This window comes from Penicillium griseofulvum (genome assembly GCF_001561935.1).
Source record: "Penicillium griseofulvum strain PG3 chromosome Unknown contig_80, whole genome shotgun sequence".
Lineage (NCBI taxonomy): Eukaryota > Fungi > Ascomycota > Eurotiomycetes > Eurotiales > Aspergillaceae > Penicillium > Penicillium griseofulvum.
Genome location: NW_024467471.1, coordinates 3,994,192 through 4,013,770, shown reverse-complemented (window position 1 = coordinate 4,013,770; position 19,579 = coordinate 3,994,192). Strand labels below are relative to the sequence as shown.

At 47.1% G+C, this 19,579-nt stretch overlaps 7 protein-coding genes across 7 annotated transcripts; 3 read left to right on the top strand and 4 right to left on the bottom strand.

Annotated features, from left to right (window-relative positions):
- Window positions 1-1,074: 1,074 nt before the first annotated feature.
- PGRI_024470 (uncharacterized protein) lies at window positions 1,075-2,583 on the bottom strand (the record flags this gene model as incomplete). Its single annotated transcript, XM_040790160.1, has 1 exon — window positions 1,075-2,583. The coding sequence occupies one exon, from the start codon at window positions 2,581-2,583 to the stop codon at window positions 1,075-1,077; it is 1,509 nt and encodes a 502-aa protein (XP_040647113.1).
- A 1,006-nt stretch (window positions 2,584-3,589) lies between these two features.
- Window positions 3,590-6,047, bottom strand: PGRI_024460 (anoctamin family protein; the record flags this gene model as incomplete). Its single annotated transcript, XM_040790159.1, has 4 exons — window positions 3,590-5,302; window positions 5,376-5,670; window positions 5,741-5,894; window positions 5,954-6,047. The coding sequence occupies 4 exons, from the start codon at window positions 6,045-6,047 to the stop codon at window positions 3,590-3,592; spliced, it is 2,256 nt and encodes a 751-aa protein (XP_040647112.1).
- A 1,991-nt stretch (window positions 6,048-8,038) lies between these two features.
- PGRI_024450 (magnesium transporter CorA family protein) lies at window positions 8,039-9,225 on the top strand (the record flags this gene model as incomplete). The annotated part of the gene is made up of 3 exons (XM_040790158.1): window positions 8,039-8,574; window positions 8,640-9,137; window positions 9,216-9,225. 3 exons carry the CDS (start codon window positions 8,039-8,041, stop codon window positions 9,223-9,225), a joined length of 1,044 nt encoding a protein of 347 aa, XP_040647111.1.
- A 1,642-nt stretch (window positions 9,226-10,867) lies between these two features.
- PGRI_024440 (uncharacterized protein) lies at window positions 10,868-13,103 on the top strand (the record flags this gene model as incomplete). The annotated part of the gene is made up of 3 exons (XM_040790157.1): window positions 10,868-12,728; window positions 12,791-12,977; window positions 13,031-13,103. 3 exons carry the CDS (start codon window positions 10,868-10,870, stop codon window positions 13,101-13,103), a joined length of 2,121 nt encoding a protein of 706 aa, XP_040647110.1.
- A 1,584-nt stretch (window positions 13,104-14,687) lies between these two features.
- On the top strand, window positions 14,688-15,381 carry PGRI_024430 (WW domain protein; the record flags this gene model as incomplete). Its single annotated transcript, XM_040790156.1, has 2 exons — window positions 14,688-15,201; window positions 15,266-15,381. The coding sequence occupies 2 exons, from the start codon at window positions 14,688-14,690 to the stop codon at window positions 15,379-15,381; spliced, it is 630 nt and encodes a 209-aa protein (XP_040647109.1).
- Window positions 15,382-15,584: 203 nt separating this feature from the next.
- Window positions 15,585-16,277, bottom strand: PGRI_024420 (class I SAM-dependent methyltransferase; the record flags this gene model as incomplete). The annotated part of the gene is made up of 1 exon (XM_040790155.1): window positions 15,585-16,277. One exon carries the CDS (start codon window positions 16,275-16,277, stop codon window positions 15,585-15,587), a length of 693 nt encoding a protein of 230 aa, XP_040647108.1.
- Window positions 16,278-18,403: 2,126 nt separating this feature from the next.
- PGRI_024410 (glutathione S-transferase family protein) lies at window positions 18,404-19,108 on the bottom strand (the record flags this gene model as incomplete). Its single annotated transcript, XM_040790154.1, has 1 exon — window positions 18,404-19,108. The coding sequence occupies one exon, from the start codon at window positions 19,106-19,108 to the stop codon at window positions 18,404-18,406; it is 705 nt and encodes a 234-aa protein (XP_040647107.1).
- Between the last annotated feature and the right edge of the window lie 471 nt (window positions 19,109-19,579).

The window sequence follows — 19,579 nt, the reverse complement described above, 5'->3', positions numbered from 1 at the left end:
CCCACTGAGCTTTAGTGGAGGCCTTATGGGCTCCTAGGTATTAAAGCGGGCCTATCTCGACGCTGACAAATCGGCCACTGTAATTGCTGTATTACGACCTTCCACTGATCGTATGACGGTCGAACTTGTAATATCAAATCATAGTAGCTTCATAAGTATACATTCTCACTTTAAACAAAATCTGATCGGCGGAAGTCGAGATACTGCGGAGACTGATGTTTTGATATGTGATATATATTTCGATTGTGTGTAGGACTACTGCTTTGTAAGTAAACCTTTATTTTTTTAAAACCATCCAAATCAACGCGTTTTTTGCGTTTCTAAACGTGACATTGAACTATCAGTAGTAACTGATTCTAAACCATTTGAATTAATAGAATATTACCGTAGGTATGATAGCGAGAAACGGGGCTAAACATAGGGTAATTAAAAAAACTTAAAAAAGGGGTTCAACTTTAATTTGTTATGTGTCTCGATTTCTTGGTATATTTACATTGTTTGGTGCCTATTGGACCAAATGGGCCCCATTGAAAGCCCAGCGGGCCCGAAGATAGGGCCCAAACACCGTCTTGGGTTGGGCTGGGATGTAGGTTTTAAGGACTTTGCGAGTTTACCTTCCAGTATGCTATTACAATATGTAGATTATTGGTGCGTGATCCAGGTTTGCAGAATGATGTACAGGAAAATATATTAAAGCTATACCTAATAATATAAAACAAGATGCTAATCCACCTAATGAAAAATAAGTTAAACCAGCAGATGTAGCTGATTCAGAATTTCTATACATAGTACATAATAAATATAAACCATAGTTAACTTTGTAATTCTATAAATAAGAATATAGATACAAAATCACTACTAGATATTAATAATACACAACCTATTACAATAAATAATAACATTAATGTATATTTTAATATTGTATATTGTTCTCCTTTTTAAAAATTATATTAGATACAGGAATATTTTTAACAAACTGACCTTTTTTTGAAATGGCTAGATTCGTTTCAACACGCTGGTTGCAAAAATTGACTGGATTCTCTCTCTGTAGAAAAACTAGATACAGAGTACGCTTCACAGTCCGAGGCCGTGCACTACAAGCTCGTTGCAATCCCTTAAAACCTTCATAACTCCGCTCTCATCGTGCCATGCATCATTGTACGCAGCGCTGAGACACAAGCGCCCACGGAAAGTTCCCAAGAAGAGACCAAGCCCCGTGCCCAATTCTTCCCCGGTCACCCATGGACTCTCAAGATTGAATGCGCCATGCTTCGAGGATAGTATCTTATCCACGACACCCAAGCTAGATATAGATATCGAGGGCTCCTCGTTGGGAGCTGGAACAGGGGGCATTGTTGCCCCGGTTGGATAATCAGGGGTAGCGTGAGCCCAGTAAGACGGAGCTAGCACGATATGTTCTTTGTCATTCCTGATTGTGAGGTAGTATTTTTTGACCTGCTCAAGGATGTCGATGAACTCGTTCTTTCTAACTGCGCTCGTAATCGGTGTTTGTTCTCCGGTCGATGAGGGTACATCCAAATCAATCGCGAGACTGAGTCCTGAAACAGAGTGGTATACGGATGCCGCATGATGGGGTGAATTAAAAGGCTCCTGACAGAGTGGGCGCTCGTTGATTAGGGAGTAGCTGATGTAGCGAACCTTTCGTTCATCGCGACGCCGCTCCTGAAGGTCCCTCAGCACAAGAGCAATGGCAGCGTGATAGACATGTGTCACGCTAGCGCCGCTGTTCTTAGCGGCTTTCAAGATTTGGCTGGATTCCTCAAGGTTCAAAGTGAGTTCAACTCGCTGATGGCGTTCGGGAATCACTGATCCACGTTTGAAAGGCACTGTCGCAATTTCAACACCCTGACGCAGCGAAGAGTTTCTTTTGTAGATTTCCTCAAGTCGAATTTGCTGCTGGGGTTCCAGAGAATTGGGGATAGAAGCTGCCACTCTCATCGGAGGGCTCAAGTTCTTCCACTCACAACAGAATTCGACTGATGCGGCAGCAGGGTTTTCAAGGAACAGCGACGCATATTTGAATAGATTATTGAGCAGGTGTAGGGAACCAATCCCATCAATAATGTCGTGCTGCGATCGAAGCACGATATCGGCTTCGTAATTATCGTTCGAAACAGGTCGGGTGAGGAGAAACAGTGTCGGCAACTTAGGGACGGGAGGATCGGAATTACACCACTCTTTCCCTGTTTGGCCGTTCGTGACAATTTTGAATGTATCATCTACCCAGGTTTGACGGTGCAAGTTGTCACCATGGGGAAGGGCGTTATATACTTTCTTGCATCGGTTGCTTTTTGTGTCATATTCTACCCACGAGGCAATGGTCGGGTGATCATAACGAAGTTGCAACCATGCGCTTCTGAGCGCAGTCACGACTTGATCAAAGGAGTTTCTCCCTTCCAAAGGGACGGAGAAAGAAACATGAGCGGTCATGGCAAAGAAAGTTCTGCCAGTTCCACCAAACTTTCTGGCAAGTGTGGTATAGAATTGCTCTGCTTCATCTATATTGCGTTCCCATCGTCCCTCTTCGGTTTCCTTCCAAGCAAGGTCATTGTGAACGGCCATTATGAAATATCAAAGATGTTGCGTGCTGTGTCTCCGTTTCAGAGTGAAGAGCACTGTCGAGTGACCGAAAAGTGAAGTTTAGAATTATGGGAGGCGGAGGGAATATTTAAGTTATCCACGAATGGCCGATGATAACCTTTGATTCCGAAGTTTAGCCGGTCAATGTAATAAATGATAGTCAGATTTGAAGCCAGACTGCTTTTTTGAGTCTCGTTAGGAATAAACTCCTGGCCTTGTTCGGCATAGCTGGGTGGATCCCCCTATGGGGCCACGAGATACAAGTCCTCCCACTTCGTCAAGGGATATCATCCGCTTCAAGTATGCACCTGGTGATAGTATCTTCTGCTGTCAATTGTAATTTACGGGCTTATTGACGGTGCATACATAGTACTATGTAGCTAGTCTTTCTATATACACGGGAATCGGGAGTATTATAAATCCTACTATATTCCGATAAATATCCGATGAGCTTAAAAGCATGTTTCAAATAGTACCTACCCGCTTCCTACCCGCTTAGAGGTATAATTTGTTAATCCGCTTGGACACTCAACTCTTGTACACCTATACAACTTGATATAGACATAGCAATTCCTGTTATTTCTATGCTTCACCTATGTACGCCAAGTTCCCGCTAGGAAACGCAGTATGGGGTATATCCGGGGTCCACAAGTGCTGGCCGAGATGCCTAATCCGGTAACTAAGCCCCACTTAAGATAAGGCTCATGAAGTTACTAGAATAGGATCTTGAAATTGAGAGACTTGTTACTACTTTTTGTGCTTTCATATTGCTTAATTTATCTTAATATATTCAAATTTAGCACCCGAGTTTCGGCATTTCGGGCATCATTCCCGAGGTCTTGCCCACTATGTAGTTAAGGTGAGGGAGATCGAGCCAGCGATCGGACCAAGGACAAAGATTGAACCTGTTTTTATTTACCCAGTCAATTTGTATATTCATTAGTCACAGGTGCATTGCTTTGACGTACCGATAGTAGAACAGCGAACTTCAGGCCTCTTTTGAAACCTTGGTCTCATTCCCTGCTGTGGATGTGCTTAATGCAAGAATTAGCTTCACGCCTATATCTGCCATGTCCCCCGAATGCACGCTCCAAAACTGGGCTTCACGGTCAGACCCACGAAGCATATCATTCCCCGGTTCCTCTTTGGACACAGATGGAGTATCGTTGTTCGACGGGTCCTTTTCATTCGAGCTATACACATTAACTCGCTCGTTGAAACGCACCCGGTGACGGGTCCGACCGTTCGGCGAGCCCTGGGAACCGGAACTGGGGGATGAGTTTCTCGCCAGACTGGCGGCAAGATAATTCTTGCGTACTGCATAGCGACTAGCTTCTTCCCTTCGGGTCGTACCCGAAAAGATCTTCTCGAGGGCTGTAGAGGCAGTGAATCGCATCCCCAGGTAGACCTGCTCGGCAACGAACAACGTTAACAGAAGCGAGGAGAGTTGTACCTCAGAAATAGGACCCTGGTAGATATGCACAATGGCTGCTGTGGATAGAGTTCCCATCCAAGCCAACAAATCCAGCCCCAGTAGACATGGGCCGATCGAGTCCGACCGGATTGGTGGTGGTCGTTGACACTCCAGCGTGAGCTTGAAGAAGTCCCCTCGCAGTTCCAGCCAATTATTTAGCAGGAACCCAAGCGGCACCAGTGGCCAGGCAACTCCGAATAGTGCAAGATAGCCAAATTGTACACACATCTCCATAATATCCTCCTCCACGTGGTATTCCTCTGCGCCGGCCTCGCTACGCAGTCTTGTCATAAATGCAGCTTCGTCTGGCGGGTCAATTAAGAACAGGTCAGTCGCTGTGGAATACTTCCGCTTGTGACTGTCTTTCGCCTTGCGATCCCGATAGTTTTGCCATTTCTGTCTCAAGACATGCTTCACATATGGTAGGACAACCTCCTCACAGAAGCTAAAGACCTGAGCTGTCATGGAGAGATATATCACCTCCTGCTGGAATCGGCTTGTATCGACCTCGAATTCCTTCTGTCGGGTGACCAAGTCGGCCCTGAACCCCGTTCTTCGGAGAACGTCGAGTTTGGGAACGATTTCTTTGCCGAAGGGAACATAGACATAGGCAGTCAAGATCGTGGGGAGGAAAGAGGTGATGAAATTCATGACAAAACTCTTTTGAGTCTGAGCGAGATCGTACTGATCTTGCGTTCGGTAGTTCTCGTACTCAGTCAAGCGGGTTGCGATGTTCGTGAGAAACGAGGTTATGGCAGGCAAGGATAGCGAAAACAGGACAGTCGGTACGAATTCAAGATACCCCTTGAATGGACCGTCATACACCTCGGATATGAATACCTCTGATGCGAACGACGCAATAATCAAAGCTCCGAGGGCCACGCTTGCAACAGAAGCAAAAGGAACCAGAAGCAGCTGGCGTGTAAACTGCTTCCAACCTGGGAAGACCTGTTTCACCTGTCCACTGATTGGGTCCTTGACCTCTTTCTCCCAAACATACTGTTTGCGATTCACCTTGAGTCGTCCCACGCCTTTGACATCCCATCTCTGACTTAAATCGGCCTCTCGAATCTTCCAGTACTCGACAAACACAATGCACCAGGCGCAAAGCATGGTTCCATATACAATGGAATATGGGCCAAGATATAGCCATCCGAGAATTCCCAATGCTGCAGGCACCACAAGGAATAGCGAATAGCAATGAATAAAAGCGTAGTAGAAAGCGACCTGCGCGGGGTTAGCTAGTTGTCACAATATCATAACATAGCCGACTCAAGGCTGACTTGCGCTAGAACAATACCTTTTCGCCAAATAAGGCTCGAATTGCATCTAAATCGCTAGTCGTCAACACGGTTTTCCGATTCCATTGGCGTAGCATTTCCGCACAGGCGTCCTGGTCATGTAACGGAAACGAGGCAGTAACGTTCTCCCATTTTCCAACACCTGGTGTGATGCCTGCACCTCCTATTTCCTTTGCCCAGGTGACGGCGTGGTATACCGAGCGGATCTCTTCGGATGGTGTATCAGCGTCGGCGATGGCTGTTTCGTCGCCATCCGGTAAGGTATGGGTAATCCCAAACAACCAATCTTTGATTCTGCGATGCGTTAGTTGGTAGTCTGAAAGTAAAAGCGTCAAACATTCAAGACCACTTGGATGGCACTCACCTTGACTGGTGTACTAAATTCCCTAGATGATCCCGGGGAACCCGAATGCAAACTAATAGCGCTTGACCGTGGCCGTGACGAACCTGAACCCGAAGACCAGCCTCAGTCAGGTCGTCAATAAGCGTTCGAAACTCTGTAATAACTTGAGCTTGATCTAACGATTGTCAGCATAGGCAGGAGGTCAAGGATATCCCATGCAAGCACGTCATTTACCAATGTCTCCAAAGTCATATTGTAGTACCCAGTCCACGCCCAGGTTGTCGTTATCATCTTCATCAGTATCCCCATACCCCGCGAGCCAAGACATGTTGGGAAGGGACCTGTTGAGAAGAACAGGAGAGTAACAAGTGAGGATTAAGTTGGATAAAGGTTCAGGTTACATTTGCAGAAGTTGGGAAAATGTGGAGGATTGTCAATATTACACTCAAGGTTCAACATTCCAAGGTTGTTCCATTTCCTTCTATTCTTGTTCCAGGGGATAAATACAAGGCGGTAGGAGATATTCTTCATTACCGCTGATCACATCTCTTCCTACGATACCCAAAATTACGTGACAGAGTTGTATTCCCGATCATCCGATCTTTGCTAAACTTGGAGTAACGCGAGCCCCGCAAGCCAAGCTTCAGCCCTATGAAGTTTTCTTACATTTATCCAATCATACGCAGGTTTCCAATCATCCTTACTTGAGAGGATTTTGATGTGCAATAGTTGTAATACTCAACAAAACACCTGAATTGTTTCAGACCCGAAATTTTCCAAGATTGTTCCTGATCATTACAAAGGGCTTGATCCACGGGCGCATCTAGTTGACCTAGGGCTGAATCCAGGACAAGCATCAGCATTTGACCTTCGGGAAAATTGAGTGAAAACGCTATACAATGGAGCAATCCACAATTGGGATATCTCGCTGCCTTGACAGGAGAAGGATTCTACGCAATTTCAGGGCAAAACCGTTGAGCAAAATGTTGCTGCCTACAATTTTACGCCAAGCCTCCGTAGGGCAAAACGATTAAATCCGTTGATTTTCAAATTCAAGGGAACCCACATTTTATTGGAGATCTGCTATGTCTGAATAATATTGGCGCCAAGTGTGGAGATTGGAAAACTTGGATCCATCACGGCTAATGGCACAGGCATCAACATTCACACAGACTACGGAGTATGTTCTACAGCTTTTGCTAAAAACGGGGTGCTATTAGCCACAATGTTGGGGATGGCAGTGCACATACATCCGGCGCTTCCATATAGCTATAAGTATATGGAGTAACATGCGCGACCGGAACACAATGAGATCATTCCCAACTCGATCATATTATTCTCCTTTCCTAGTCAATTTGAATTGAACACGTCATTCGTGTCCCTAGGGACTTGGCTACCATATGTCCTCAGTCGTCGAGATCATGGCCCGTCGAGTTCTTCGTGGGCAAAATATCACCCTCGGATTGAGCGTTTTCCTCTTTATTTTCATGTTTTTGCCTACCTTTATTATTCTCCTAGCGGTCATCGTATTCTTTGGGCTGGTGTATCCGCGATTGCGAAAGTCGTACGGCTTTGACCGTGGACAAGCGATGGAGACTCGGCAGTCGGAGAAAAGATTAAATGATGATCGAGCATGGTAGGGCGATATACAATGTGGTTGATTATGTTTAATCACTAACGTACGTTAAGATGCCACTACCAAATTCACGAAAATCTACTGACGCTTCTTTTTTTGTCCCGGATGACGATGTGCCGAGGCCAGCCAAGCAATGTATTTCATGGGAGTTTTGGGTTGTATATTAATGGGGGTAAAAGAATTCTGAGCTTTTGATGACATGGGCTTTCAAGAACAATGCTATCTACTTACAATGGAGGTAACTATAAATATTACAACGTATCAAGCGCTAGATAATTAAAAAATCCTTCTAGAACTTATCACGTAAAAACAAGTTCGGGACTGTTCCGGTGTCAAACCTTGGTCCCCTCCTAAAATGATTGGATGTCATTTTACTCCCCGTAGTTCCACTGACACATGCACATAAATCTAACGCCCAGGTACTCTTTCCAAAAAGGTTCTTTTTTTTCCCCTGGTCATCTCTCCACCTATGAACACCCTCGATAGAAATCACCTAGAAATCGCAAATCCATCTCCTCGAGCGTCCAGTTCGAGGAAATATAATGGGCTGAACAGATTCATCATCCATGGAAGTTCGGTCAGCCAGAATCCGGAGCAGCACTCGCTAAACAGAACGCCCCGATCCAATCAAAATCTGATGGCATCGGATCAACCCGCCTCTATTCTGCTACACAACAAGGAAGATGGACACTAAACAACTAAAGAAGCCGGCGATTGACCAGCCGCGGTTCAATCGGTTTAGCTTCTTTTCGTCCAAAACACGACAGGCAATCGGCTCATCTACCTGGGATGGTCTTTTCCCAAGCGGAAATTTGGACCAGATCTTCCAGGCGAAGCACAAAGGTCGCCCAGATCCAAACGAGCCAATCTGGTGGATTGACATATGTGACGCCACTGAAGATGATGTCGACACCGTCTCGGAAGCCTTGTCCATCCATCCTCTGACGGCAGAGGATATTGCTATTCGAGAGCCCCGAGAGAAAGTTGACGTCTACAAGAACTACTACCTGATCTCATTCCAGACACTTGTGGAAAACAAGACCAAAGAGGAACGGCCCGGGATTCCCACCTCGGCTGCATTATACATTCTTGTCTTTCAATATGGCGTGGTCACATTCTCACCTAGTGGTTGTGGACATGTGGCTCGGGCGCGAGAGCGTATTTGCAAAATGCATGATCCCACCGTATTGACTAGTGACTGGGTCTGCTATGCAATGATGTATGTTCAACCAAATTCCTGTTTATTAACATTCTTTCAATGAATATATGCCAACCAATCTATAGAGACGACATCATCGATAGTTTCGAGCCATTTGTCCGGGAAGCGGAACGTGAGTCCGAGGCAATTGAGGATCAAGTGTTCATCAGTCGCATCGACGACGCTCAAGCTCTCATTCCGCAGGTCGATGTTCTCCGCAAGAAGATCACTCACATAATTCGATGCCTCAACGGCAAGGTCGACGTGTTGAATGGATTCGTGAAGCGCTGCCAATCCCCCGATAAGCACCCTGTTTTCCCTGATGGTGACCTGCTTCTATATCTCGGCGACGTCCAGGACCATCTGGTCACAACGTTGTCGACACTGGGGCACATCGACGAGATTATTGGTCGGTCCCAGGCGAATTATCTAGCACAGATGAGCGCTACAAATCTCCGACTGAGTTTGACTATTAACTCTGGTTTGAGTAAGGTTACTCTCCTCGCTACCATATTCGTGCCGTGTCACCTTGTTACGGGGTTGTGGGGAATGAACGTCCCTGTCCCAGGCGGGGATTCTGAGGGGTTAGCGTGGTTTTTTGGTATACTCGGTTCTTTTGTGGCATTTATGGTTATCTGTATTGCTGTTGCTGTGAAGTATAGGCTCTTGTAGATGTCGAAGCTGATGGATGTATTTAGCTCAACCTAGATTCATGTTAGAGATAATTTATCACATACTTCCACATTAACACATCCAAAATGCTATGCCGCATGTGCCCAAATCATAAAGAATGGCTATTTATAGAACTTTTTCGGCGTTGCAAAGGTTTCATGGCCAAATATTGATGCTGATCCGAATACCGATATCGCTGGTAGCAACGGTATTGAATATTTCTCAGCACAGAGAAGTCTGATGAAACCCCGCAACATATATGCAAAAGCAGCTAGGTGTTATTGGTTAGTTTGGGCTCTGGTCTTATTGGCATCTTGCATATCCTGTGTTCATTCGTGCAAGATGTGCGATGTGCCAATATGAGAACACGTGACGCTATAGCTCCTTTTTAGTCTACCGATCTCAATTTGGCCTGTTCGGTGCATGACATACTTGCCCGTCTGGAAATTAGGTGTTTGGGCTGGCACTGCTGTTTGACCCTCGACTACCCCCAAGTAGCAATGAAGCCGCCATAGTTGTCTTCTTGATATCTTTACCTTGATATAGGAGGATGGGTGCTTCAAGACCTCATTTCCTTGTGTTCCCAACGTTTCAGGTTAAGACACTAAGAGTGACCTCATTAAAATTCCATGGGTACGTGCAGGGCTAGTAAATCCGCAATGTGGCCTGGAGGTCGCCTAAGGGTAAGAGCCAAGGATGATAGATTGTGGCAACAGCCACAAACACAGCCACATGTGTATGTGGGACTGAAACTCCACGATCAAAATGCCGAGAGGCGCAATAAGACCGACATCCATGTACGGAATATCCATTCATAGAGTACATCTGTATTCCATATGACGGACATGAATGAAGCCGTTCCGGAAATATATCACAGTCAAGCAAGCGCGCACATATACGTATATCGTATATCGATCCAGTACTCTTGTAGAATGCCCAACAAGAATAAGCGAAACCAAGGCCTCTTGCCAATAAAAATCACAACCAAACATGGTAGCCTAGTGGGAGATTGTGATGCTGGTTGACCAATAGTATCGATCGACTAGGAAATGGACCCTGACTTCCCGCCTCTTATTCTTGGCATCCTTATAGGGACTTTCGTGGGGAACGCGTCATTCGTTAGATTGGAAAGGTCCAATTTATGGAGTACGAAGAAGCCCCTGGCATTTCAAATTTGACGCGATGCTAGGGATGTATTTGTGGTGAAAGAAAAATGATTGAGAATGTATTAAATGTTCATAGGTCAAAAATTTCCAAAAAAAAAAAAATTTCCAAAAAAAAAAAAAACATTCTTTGGGGGTGACGATCCACCTCTCTCTCCAGGGCTGAGACGAAAAGAGATGGAAAAAGAAGTGTGGCGTTAAGAATATCATCATGCCAAGCCACCAAGATCTTAAATAAGTCTGGCCCCGTTCCAAGTTCCCCCTTAAGAGACTGCAGAACTTGCATGTCAACTGTCGACTTCACTTTTTTGTTTCTATCATCTACTGTCTTATCATCAAAGGCTTGTTGCCTTCTTTCATCTGTCTTTTCTCGCTGAAATACATGCGTAAGTGGTAACAAGGGGTCAAAGCTTATAGCTAAGCTATAGCTAAGCCATAGCTATCCCGAGAACTTTAACTTCTTATATATCTTGCTAACAATGTTCCCTTTTGCAGACCGGATTAACTCGTGGGCGAAAGCTCACGCGTCTTCTAGCGGCCTGCCAGATCAGACTCCCTCTCAACAGGCCGCCGATCCTGTTAATACCGACACTCCTCAACATGGAGAAGTGAAAATACCAGTGGAGGACCATACTCCAGGGTCTACCATGGAAACAAACCAAAAGCCAGGACTTCTGATCCGTATGCGAAACGGCTCCGGCCGTTTCTACCACCATACCAAAGATGCAGTTTGTCACAGCTGGGTTAATGTCCTGCTGGTCTTTGTACCGGTCGGCATCGCCTGCGAAGCTGCAGGTCTGGACCCAGCCATCATCTTCGCGATGAATGCAGTCGCCATCATCCCCCTGGCTGGACTACTCAGTCATGCCACAGAGAGCGTCGCCAGTCGTCTTGGTGACACCATCGGAGCCTTGATCAACGTCACTTTTGGAAATGCAGTCGAATTGATCATCTTCATCATCGCTCTAGTTAAGGACGAGATTCGCATCGTGCAAGCTTCTCTTCTCGGCTCTATTCTTGCCAATCTGTTGCTTATTATGGGCATGGCATTCCTGTCTGGTGGCCTTCGCTTCCGAGAACAGATTTACAACAGTACCGTTACTCAGATGAGTGCTTGTCTGCTCAGTTTGAGTGTGATGAGTCTCCTCTTGCCAACTGCTTTCCACGCCTCTTTTTCGAATAGTGCTGAGGCCGATCACGAGACGCTCAAGGTCAGTCGCGGTACCAGTGTCGTTCTTCTATTGGTGTATATTCTTTACATCATCTTTCAACTGAGAACGCACTCGTATCTCTATGCTAGTACCCCCCAGGCTATAATCGACGAGGAATCCAAGCCTGGTATCTTGGCAGACTTCATGAACAGCTCTTCGGACTCCTCATCTAGCTCCAGTGATGATTCGGATGACACTACGACTTCTTGGACCACTGCCAAAAGAATCAAAAGAGCAATGAAGTACCGCAGACACCGAAAGTCAAGTACAAGCTCAAAAGGAACAACCTCTCGTAATTCCATCCAAAAAAAGCCTATTACATCGAGCTCCAATGAAAACCAGACTTCCGTTGACAGCAATGAACACGCGATTGAGTTCGGTGACGAAATTCGGTACGATGCCGACGACGATGTTCATTCCTCTTCCGCAGTCCACTCTCGTGACTTTGGTTTGGCTCTGAGCCGTATGGACAGCAAAGCGAGTAAGAAGTCAAAGAAACGCGATCGCAAGATGCGCAAGGCCCGAAAGGCAGAGAAAAAGGCTCAGATCGTGGCACCCGAGGACAGCGGTCCTTCTCCATCCGATCCTAACGTCGCTGTACTTGAAAGCGTAGAAGATGATCCTAGGAAACGCCGTTCTCCTTTCGGACCTATACCGTCTCTGCTTTCCAACACTGTTTTCAGCTCCCAGTCACCAGGTTCGCCTCCTATTGGAAACAATGCCTCGCGCCCAGGAATTTCTCGCAGCAATTCGCTCCCTGCACATATCAGTCGTCCTCCGCCGGCCGGAAACGCAGTGCAGTTCGCCCGTGGTGCTTCTCGTCTAACTGACCAGAATAATGCCGTGGTTCCAGAGACAGATTTTCAAGCCCCGGAACCCACAATGTCACGTACCGCTGCTGTTGTCATGCTCCTGCTGTCCACCGCTTTGGTGGCTGTTTGCGCCGAATTTTTAGTGGATGCTATTCCCGAAATGATCAAAAAGTCAAAAGTCAAGGAGGCATTCATTGGTCTCATTATCCTGCCCATCGTCGGCAACGCAGCTGAGCACGTTACTGCCGTCAGTGTCGCCACTAAGAACAAGATGGACCTATCGATTGGTGTGTCCGTTGGTAGTAGTATCCAAATTGGTAAGATTTTCCATCCATTTCTGACGACTGTCTGCATGTGCACATTCTGACCATTCCAATAGCGATTTTCGTCACACCACTGGTCGTCATCCTGGGCTGGTGTATGGACAAGGACATGTCCCTGTACTTTACGCTCTTTGAGACTATTTGTCTTTTCGTGACCACCTTTGTTGTCAACTTCCTCGTCCTGGACGGCCGAAGCAACTATCTAGAGGGTGTCCTCTTAATTGCAGCCTATATCATCATTGCGTGAGTTCATCACTGTTTATTATGTCCTTTCAATACGCTAACCCTTTCCTTAGCCTATCTGCGTTCTTCTATCCGGATAGTAAAACGTCCAGTGTTATCGCCGGCCCTAAACCTGAGATGATATGATGTTGAGCGTGGACTTTCAACTGTCAAAAGGAATGTGCGCCGGTTGGTCTTCTGTGATTGCTAGCTAAAGCGCCGCTCATAGCCACGACTATAATACGAAGATTTCGTACCTGATGATCAATTATTATTACCCTGATTATTAGGCAAATTTGTAATAGTACATGTATTGTGAGAAGGGACTATAGAGTCGATGTCTTCTCCAAAAATCCTTCCAGCGCGGAGGAGCGGTGGCTAGTATATCTAGAAACCTCCTGCAGAGTACTCCCTACAGAGTACTCCGTACGCAGTAGTACGCATTTATCTCTTCTGGCAACGCTCATTGAACGAAACACCGGGGAATTCCCCATGTGGCCGATCGTCGTAGTCCAGTCTCCGGATGGCCCCGCGCAGGCTGGGCCCAGCCCTGGAGGCCGCTACACAGTATTATTTCAGCGAGTCCGAGGTCGGATGCTGGCGTGTACATCGTATGTATTGGAAACAGCACTAGCGAAAGACATCATTTCTAGAGATAGGAAAACCGACGCATCAATATGGCAAGTTCTACTAGTCCAAATAGAATATAACAATGACTCAAAGTGAAAGAGAATCCATCGTTACTCCTTGACAGATCCTTCTAGTCGCCTGGTTGCCTCAGGAACGGAATGTGTTCGAGTAAAGAGATCAACATTACTGTACTCCGTATGGAGTATAGGGTCACACGAGCTTCATACTATACATGGTAGATAGCGGTCTTGATCCCGACCCTACTTGCATTAGCCACATACTTTTTTGACAGTTCAATATCTATGAAACCAATTGTGACTGGTTTTGTCGGAGCACACCTCTCCTCGTGAAACTACTTTGTACTAAATATGCCAAGCCCCAACACCCACTAGCCACGTGTGTGACAGTCAGTGGCTGTGTTTTCCACAACTCGGTTACCTGAGCCACATCGTGGCTCGGCGGTACCATGATAGGCGGATTTTATCCCGCAGCCCCCTATAGGGGAGAACTCTCCACTGCACGTAATTATATCCCCCTTTGTTTTTATTTATACATCCTTGCCAGTAAGGCCCCTTTTGTACCAATTGTGAGACCGAACTGTGGAAACAAATAGTCAAGCTCCTGGGTGGAGAAAAAAAAAGTTGCTGGCTATGTTATATATACAACCTCTACTCCGTACTATGGTATATGGCTTGTGACACACTCACATTGAACAGGGGCACTTGGCATGCCACAATCGAATTGGTCAATTTGTGAACTAGCCCTGCAAGGCGATAGGTTTTGGCTGGCTCGCCCTGCAAGGCGATGTGATTGTTAGTCTGACCACCCTACCCCTCCAGGGGCTCGTGGAGCATTGAATATTGCATCTGCCTAATCGGAGCGCGAACTTGGGCGCTAACATGTAACTCCTTAGAAGTGGGGGCATAATTATAGTGTTGGACAGATATTGTGTGGAGTTAGGTCTTTCGGTTCTGGTCGGAAGATGATGGTTGACAACGGTGTTCTTTACGCTTCTTTCCCATAAAAGCCCTCATCTTCCCCCGTCTTTCTCATTCCCCAATTCATTCTATCTTCCCTCTTTCACCTCTCCATACACTCATCATGTCCTACGCTCCACCTTACGGCGATCCTTACGCTCGCCCTCCCCCAGACCGTCCACCATACGACCCCTACGGGCGCCCACCGGCTGATGGATATGACCGTCCAGCATACGACCGAGGCCCATACAGTGCACCCCCACCACTAGCTCGTCCCCCTCCAGGACCCCCACCTCCCCTGCCCCAGGGCTGGGGTCAGGAATGGGAGCCCAGTACTCGTCGCGCATTCTACGTAGAGCACGCCACTGGTCGCTCCCAGTGGGAGGCGCCTTATCAGCAGCCTGGCTACTCTGGATACAGTGATGGCTCTCGCAGCGTTCCTCCTCCCGAGTCCCAGGGCTACTATGCGCCTCCCCAGGGTCCGCCACCTTCGGGTTACGATGATCGTAGCCCTGGCTACTATCAGGGCGAGCAGCAGCATGAGAAGAAGAGCAGTAACGTCGGTGGCTATCTCGCAGCCGGTGCTGCTGGTCTAGCCGTCGGCGGTATTGCCGGTGCTGTGATTGCACACGAGATCGGTATGTGACATCTTTTACTTCGATTGAACTATTTATTTTTTGCACATACTAATTATCTCTTTAGACGAAGAGGATGAAAAGTCTGATCTCGAAGAGGCTTACGAGGCGGGCCGTCGCGATGAAGAAGAGGCCCATGACTCAGATCACAGCCACCACAGTGATGATGATGGTGGTTGGTAATTGTCTTCAGCATGGGCTGTTGCTTGAAGGTCTCTCGTCACCCGAGCGTTCTTCAGATCCACGTTTTTCTTTGCTAGAGTTGAAGGTTGCGTTTTGCGAAAGTTATATACATCATCACATTTGCTTCTTAACATTGCATTGAGATATCTCGTCACTACTATTCTAAATGCTAAAACACCTTTGAAAGTCAACAATTGCCCATTTTACTTCCAACACAATATCTCCCCATGCAACAAACCAAACCAGGCATCTTCGTCTTCCGCAAACTGCCTCCATCCCCTTGCAATAACTTCCAAATCCTCTGGCTCTGCAAAGCCCTCTTCAACAGCATTCTTCGCAAACCCGGAGGATCTAGCCCTCTCCTCCATAGATCCACCCCAATACGCCCTCTCCTCATCACTCGCAAAACACCAAGCCCCCGCACTCCTCTGCATACTCCCGCTATCAAACCCAGCCTCGCGTGCCCAAACATGAATCATCCTCCCAGGATGCGGATTTCCACCTTTAGCACGTTGCATGCGCTCCGTAACCTCCCGCCACTTAGCGATCCCCTCAGACTCAGGATACCAACTCAACTCCGCCGACTCGCGACACGCAACAATGCCACCGTCCTTAGCGACTCGCCTCATTTCCTTTATCGCATGAACTGGATCCGAAATATGTTGCAGAACCTGATGTGCATGTACCACGTCAAATGTGTTGTCCTCGAATGGCAGGGTGTGGATGTTTCCTTCTTGAAAAGTAATGTTCGACACGCCTTCAGCATGCGCAAGGGCACGCGCGCCTTCTAATGGATCGGTCACGTATTCCACGCCAGTGACATGTCCTGATGGGACATGTTTTGCTAAGGAAATAGTGATTGAGCCAGGTCCGCAGCCTATATCCAGGATTTTCATGTGTGGCTTGAGGTGTGGAAGGAGATATGGCGCGGAGTTGGAGACTGTACGCCAACTGTGCGTACGGAGGACTGAGGTTGAGTGGTCTGTTGTGTAGACTTGAGGCATGATCAATAAATTGTGAGTGAAGTTTTAATCGAAGTTGTAAGTGTTTTGTAGAACTGAGTTGGGCAGGGGATTTTATAGTTGGGATGGAGATCTGGGCCCGTGGACCTGCTTCGGAATTCCGCAATGAGCTTTGCTGTCGACCTTGGGACTATTCCAAGGTTCAGGGTCACCTGGCCCTCTTGATGTTAATTCAACACCCTCAATCTAAGGCCTTTTGTTTTTCTTAGTACTTGCGAACATGTCCTGGAGTTTGATGCAGTGAATAATAAAACTTCTGATCATGAAACCAAAAAAAGTACCAGGTCACTGGGAATCTAGCGACTGCCAACTGGCTTCAATGTGACAGAGTAAATGTTTGAGATACAGAATGAACCAAAATGAAAAAAAAAAATCCGTATTTTCAAGATAATATTTCCACCCTCAAAGAGTGCAAACATGCTAAATAAAGCCATTTAGGAGGCCAGGTGCGATGATCTCATGGCTTGGCATTTGCGGAACTCCGAAATCATTCACGGAATTCCGGACTCGCCACAGATTATATTCCTTCAACATGGAAGGCTCAAGTAGATCTGGGCCATCAACCCCGGCTTCATCACGAATCCCCCGCACTTCGCGAAAAAAGGCATGCCGAAAATGTGTACAAGCTAAATCTGCGTGTGATCTCACAAAGCCGAAATGCAAGCGATGCAGACATCGAGGCACGAGTTGTGAATATCCAGCACTCATCGAGCCAAAGGGTGGTAATGCAGAGAACCAATACACCACTGTCGATGTCAGCCCGGTCAGCACAACTTCTGATTCAATATCCTTGGATTCCTCATGGCCACGGGGTCTGGTTGACACCGCAGATGTATCTACCGCCGCGGATAATGGACCAGTTCATCCAGATTCCAATGTCGTTCTGGACTTTCAACGAATTGATCTGCTACCCATGACTGATGCAGAGGAAATTCGTGATCGCTGGCTACGACCCTACATCTCCGGCTCGACGGGCCAAGAGCCCAAGCATTTGAATGCTCACACCATACAGTATCTCACGTGTGTGTTGAAATCATATCTTAGGAATCTACTCAACTCAAAGGCACCGCCTTTTCTTCATTCAATGCAACTGGGGACTTGTCCACCTGTCTTGGCTTACTGTTTCACCCTTGTTCGGACGTGGTTGACTCGGATTCCTGGGTGTGAACACTTAATTCTGGGCACGATTCGAGGAGAGATGAGCAAGATTGAGAGTCCAGTATGTTGACAATTTATTATTCCTTATACCTCAGCCTAATATAACACAGGATGCCGTTCGAAGTGACTTTGATAGCCTATGCTCGTTCCAGGCATATCTCATCTACTCCATGACGATGTATTTCTTTCCGGGAACAGGCACGGTCGAGGAACCTCAGTCCTTCGATACTCAAACGCAGATAAGGATGCAAGAAATTGCTTTCCGATCCGCTAAAGCAGGCCTCGCCTGCAGAGCAGAAGGATCTCAGACCCGGCCGAACTGGGAGTCATGGATAGTCGCCTCTGCCAAGCGTCGTACCCTGTTTACCATGTATCTCTTCACCAATATCTACAATACCCAACTTGGGCTGCCGAATTTCGTTGCCGAAGAACTGAGGGGGACTATGGCTCCGGAAAGCAAAGTACTCTGGGAAGCTTCAGATCGCGCAGTCTGGGATAGAGAATACAATCGGTACTTGTCTCGCTGGGAGGATGGGATGCTCGAGATATCGGAGCTGTGGAAATCCGCTGAGACTGGAACAGGTGCCCGGCGTGAGAGGATTGAGCGGTGGTTACAATCTGCTGATGAGTTTGGGACGATGTTTTTTGCTGTTTGTGCGCATATCCATGGGTGCTAGTCGCATAATTCGCTCTGTCGAATTAGAGAAGAAGGAAATACAGAACGACACGAGACACTAGGAGTCAATCACAGTAACCAGAAACCTTGCCTTTTGATTGCATTGCTCTGTCATAATACATCTGACACTCGAATTACATTTCCTCGGAAGCCTAAACCGTCACATCTAATGCCCCTTGGCCATCTGCTCAGCCGCAGAATCCATAACATCCTTGATTGCTTTTTTGGACGTCATACGCTCATACCACTCGTTCTCATTCGGGGACTCATCAACGTTGAACCCCGCATCAGCGAGTGTTTTCCGTGCGCTGAGTTGCCAAGGAATGAACGCCAGATCAGCGTACGACATCTTGTTGCCAACCAACCAGGGACCATCTCCAACATCCTTGTTGGCCTCCTTCTGCTTAGCCAGCCACTTATCAAGCACGCCTGTCACGCGTTTCGCTTCGTTGACATAGCGTTCCACTGCACTAGGGATCTTCTCCTCGTGGTAGATTTTGAACCAAAAGGCTTGTCCGTAGTACGGACCCTGGCCGGAGACCTGAAGATAGAGGAATGAGCGTGCAAGCTCGGCCTCTGCGCTGCCGGGTGTGAAGCTGAGTTTGCGGGGTTCATTGGTATCGTAGCGCTCTATGAGGTACTCGATGATGGCGCCGCTCTCCCAAATGGTGAGGTCGGTGTTTGGGTCATGGATCGCAGGTAGGCGCCCATTGGGATTGAGCGCTAGGTACTCGGGCTCCTTCACCTTCGCGAAGGGGACTGAAACGGGTTCATATGGTAATTCGAGGAGGGTGAGGATGAGTCCGACTTTGAGGGGGTTGGGGCCGAGGATGCCACCGTAGAGCTGAATGGGTTTGATTGTGGATGACATTGTTGCGATTGATCTGTGATTGAAGCTGAAAAGATAATTGTGGTATGCTTGTAGCGATAGGTATCGACTTTATATATAAAAGTCCATCCCTGCAATGGACAGACTCGGCATAACCCCACTCACCTTACAGGGGGGGGGGTTATGCCTTCGGTCCCCTCAGATTATAAATCAAACGTATACCTATGTACTCCATAGAAACTGAAAGATTAACATTTCGTCCTTATGTTTCGTCCGTTTGTCCGAATAGCGAGTCCGATAGTAGTAAATAATGGATGGGTCTCATAATTATGAATATTCGGGCCTCCGGGTGACATATAACGCCGAAGACGCGCACTTCGGGGCTTGTGTTCTTCCAATGCCGAGATGACTAAGTGGGACCTTCGGGAAGCCCCGAAGGTTAACCATGGTTAAGTCAAAATTTGGAAGGACCCTTTCATTGGGAAGAAATGATCAATCTTTACCGTCATTCCA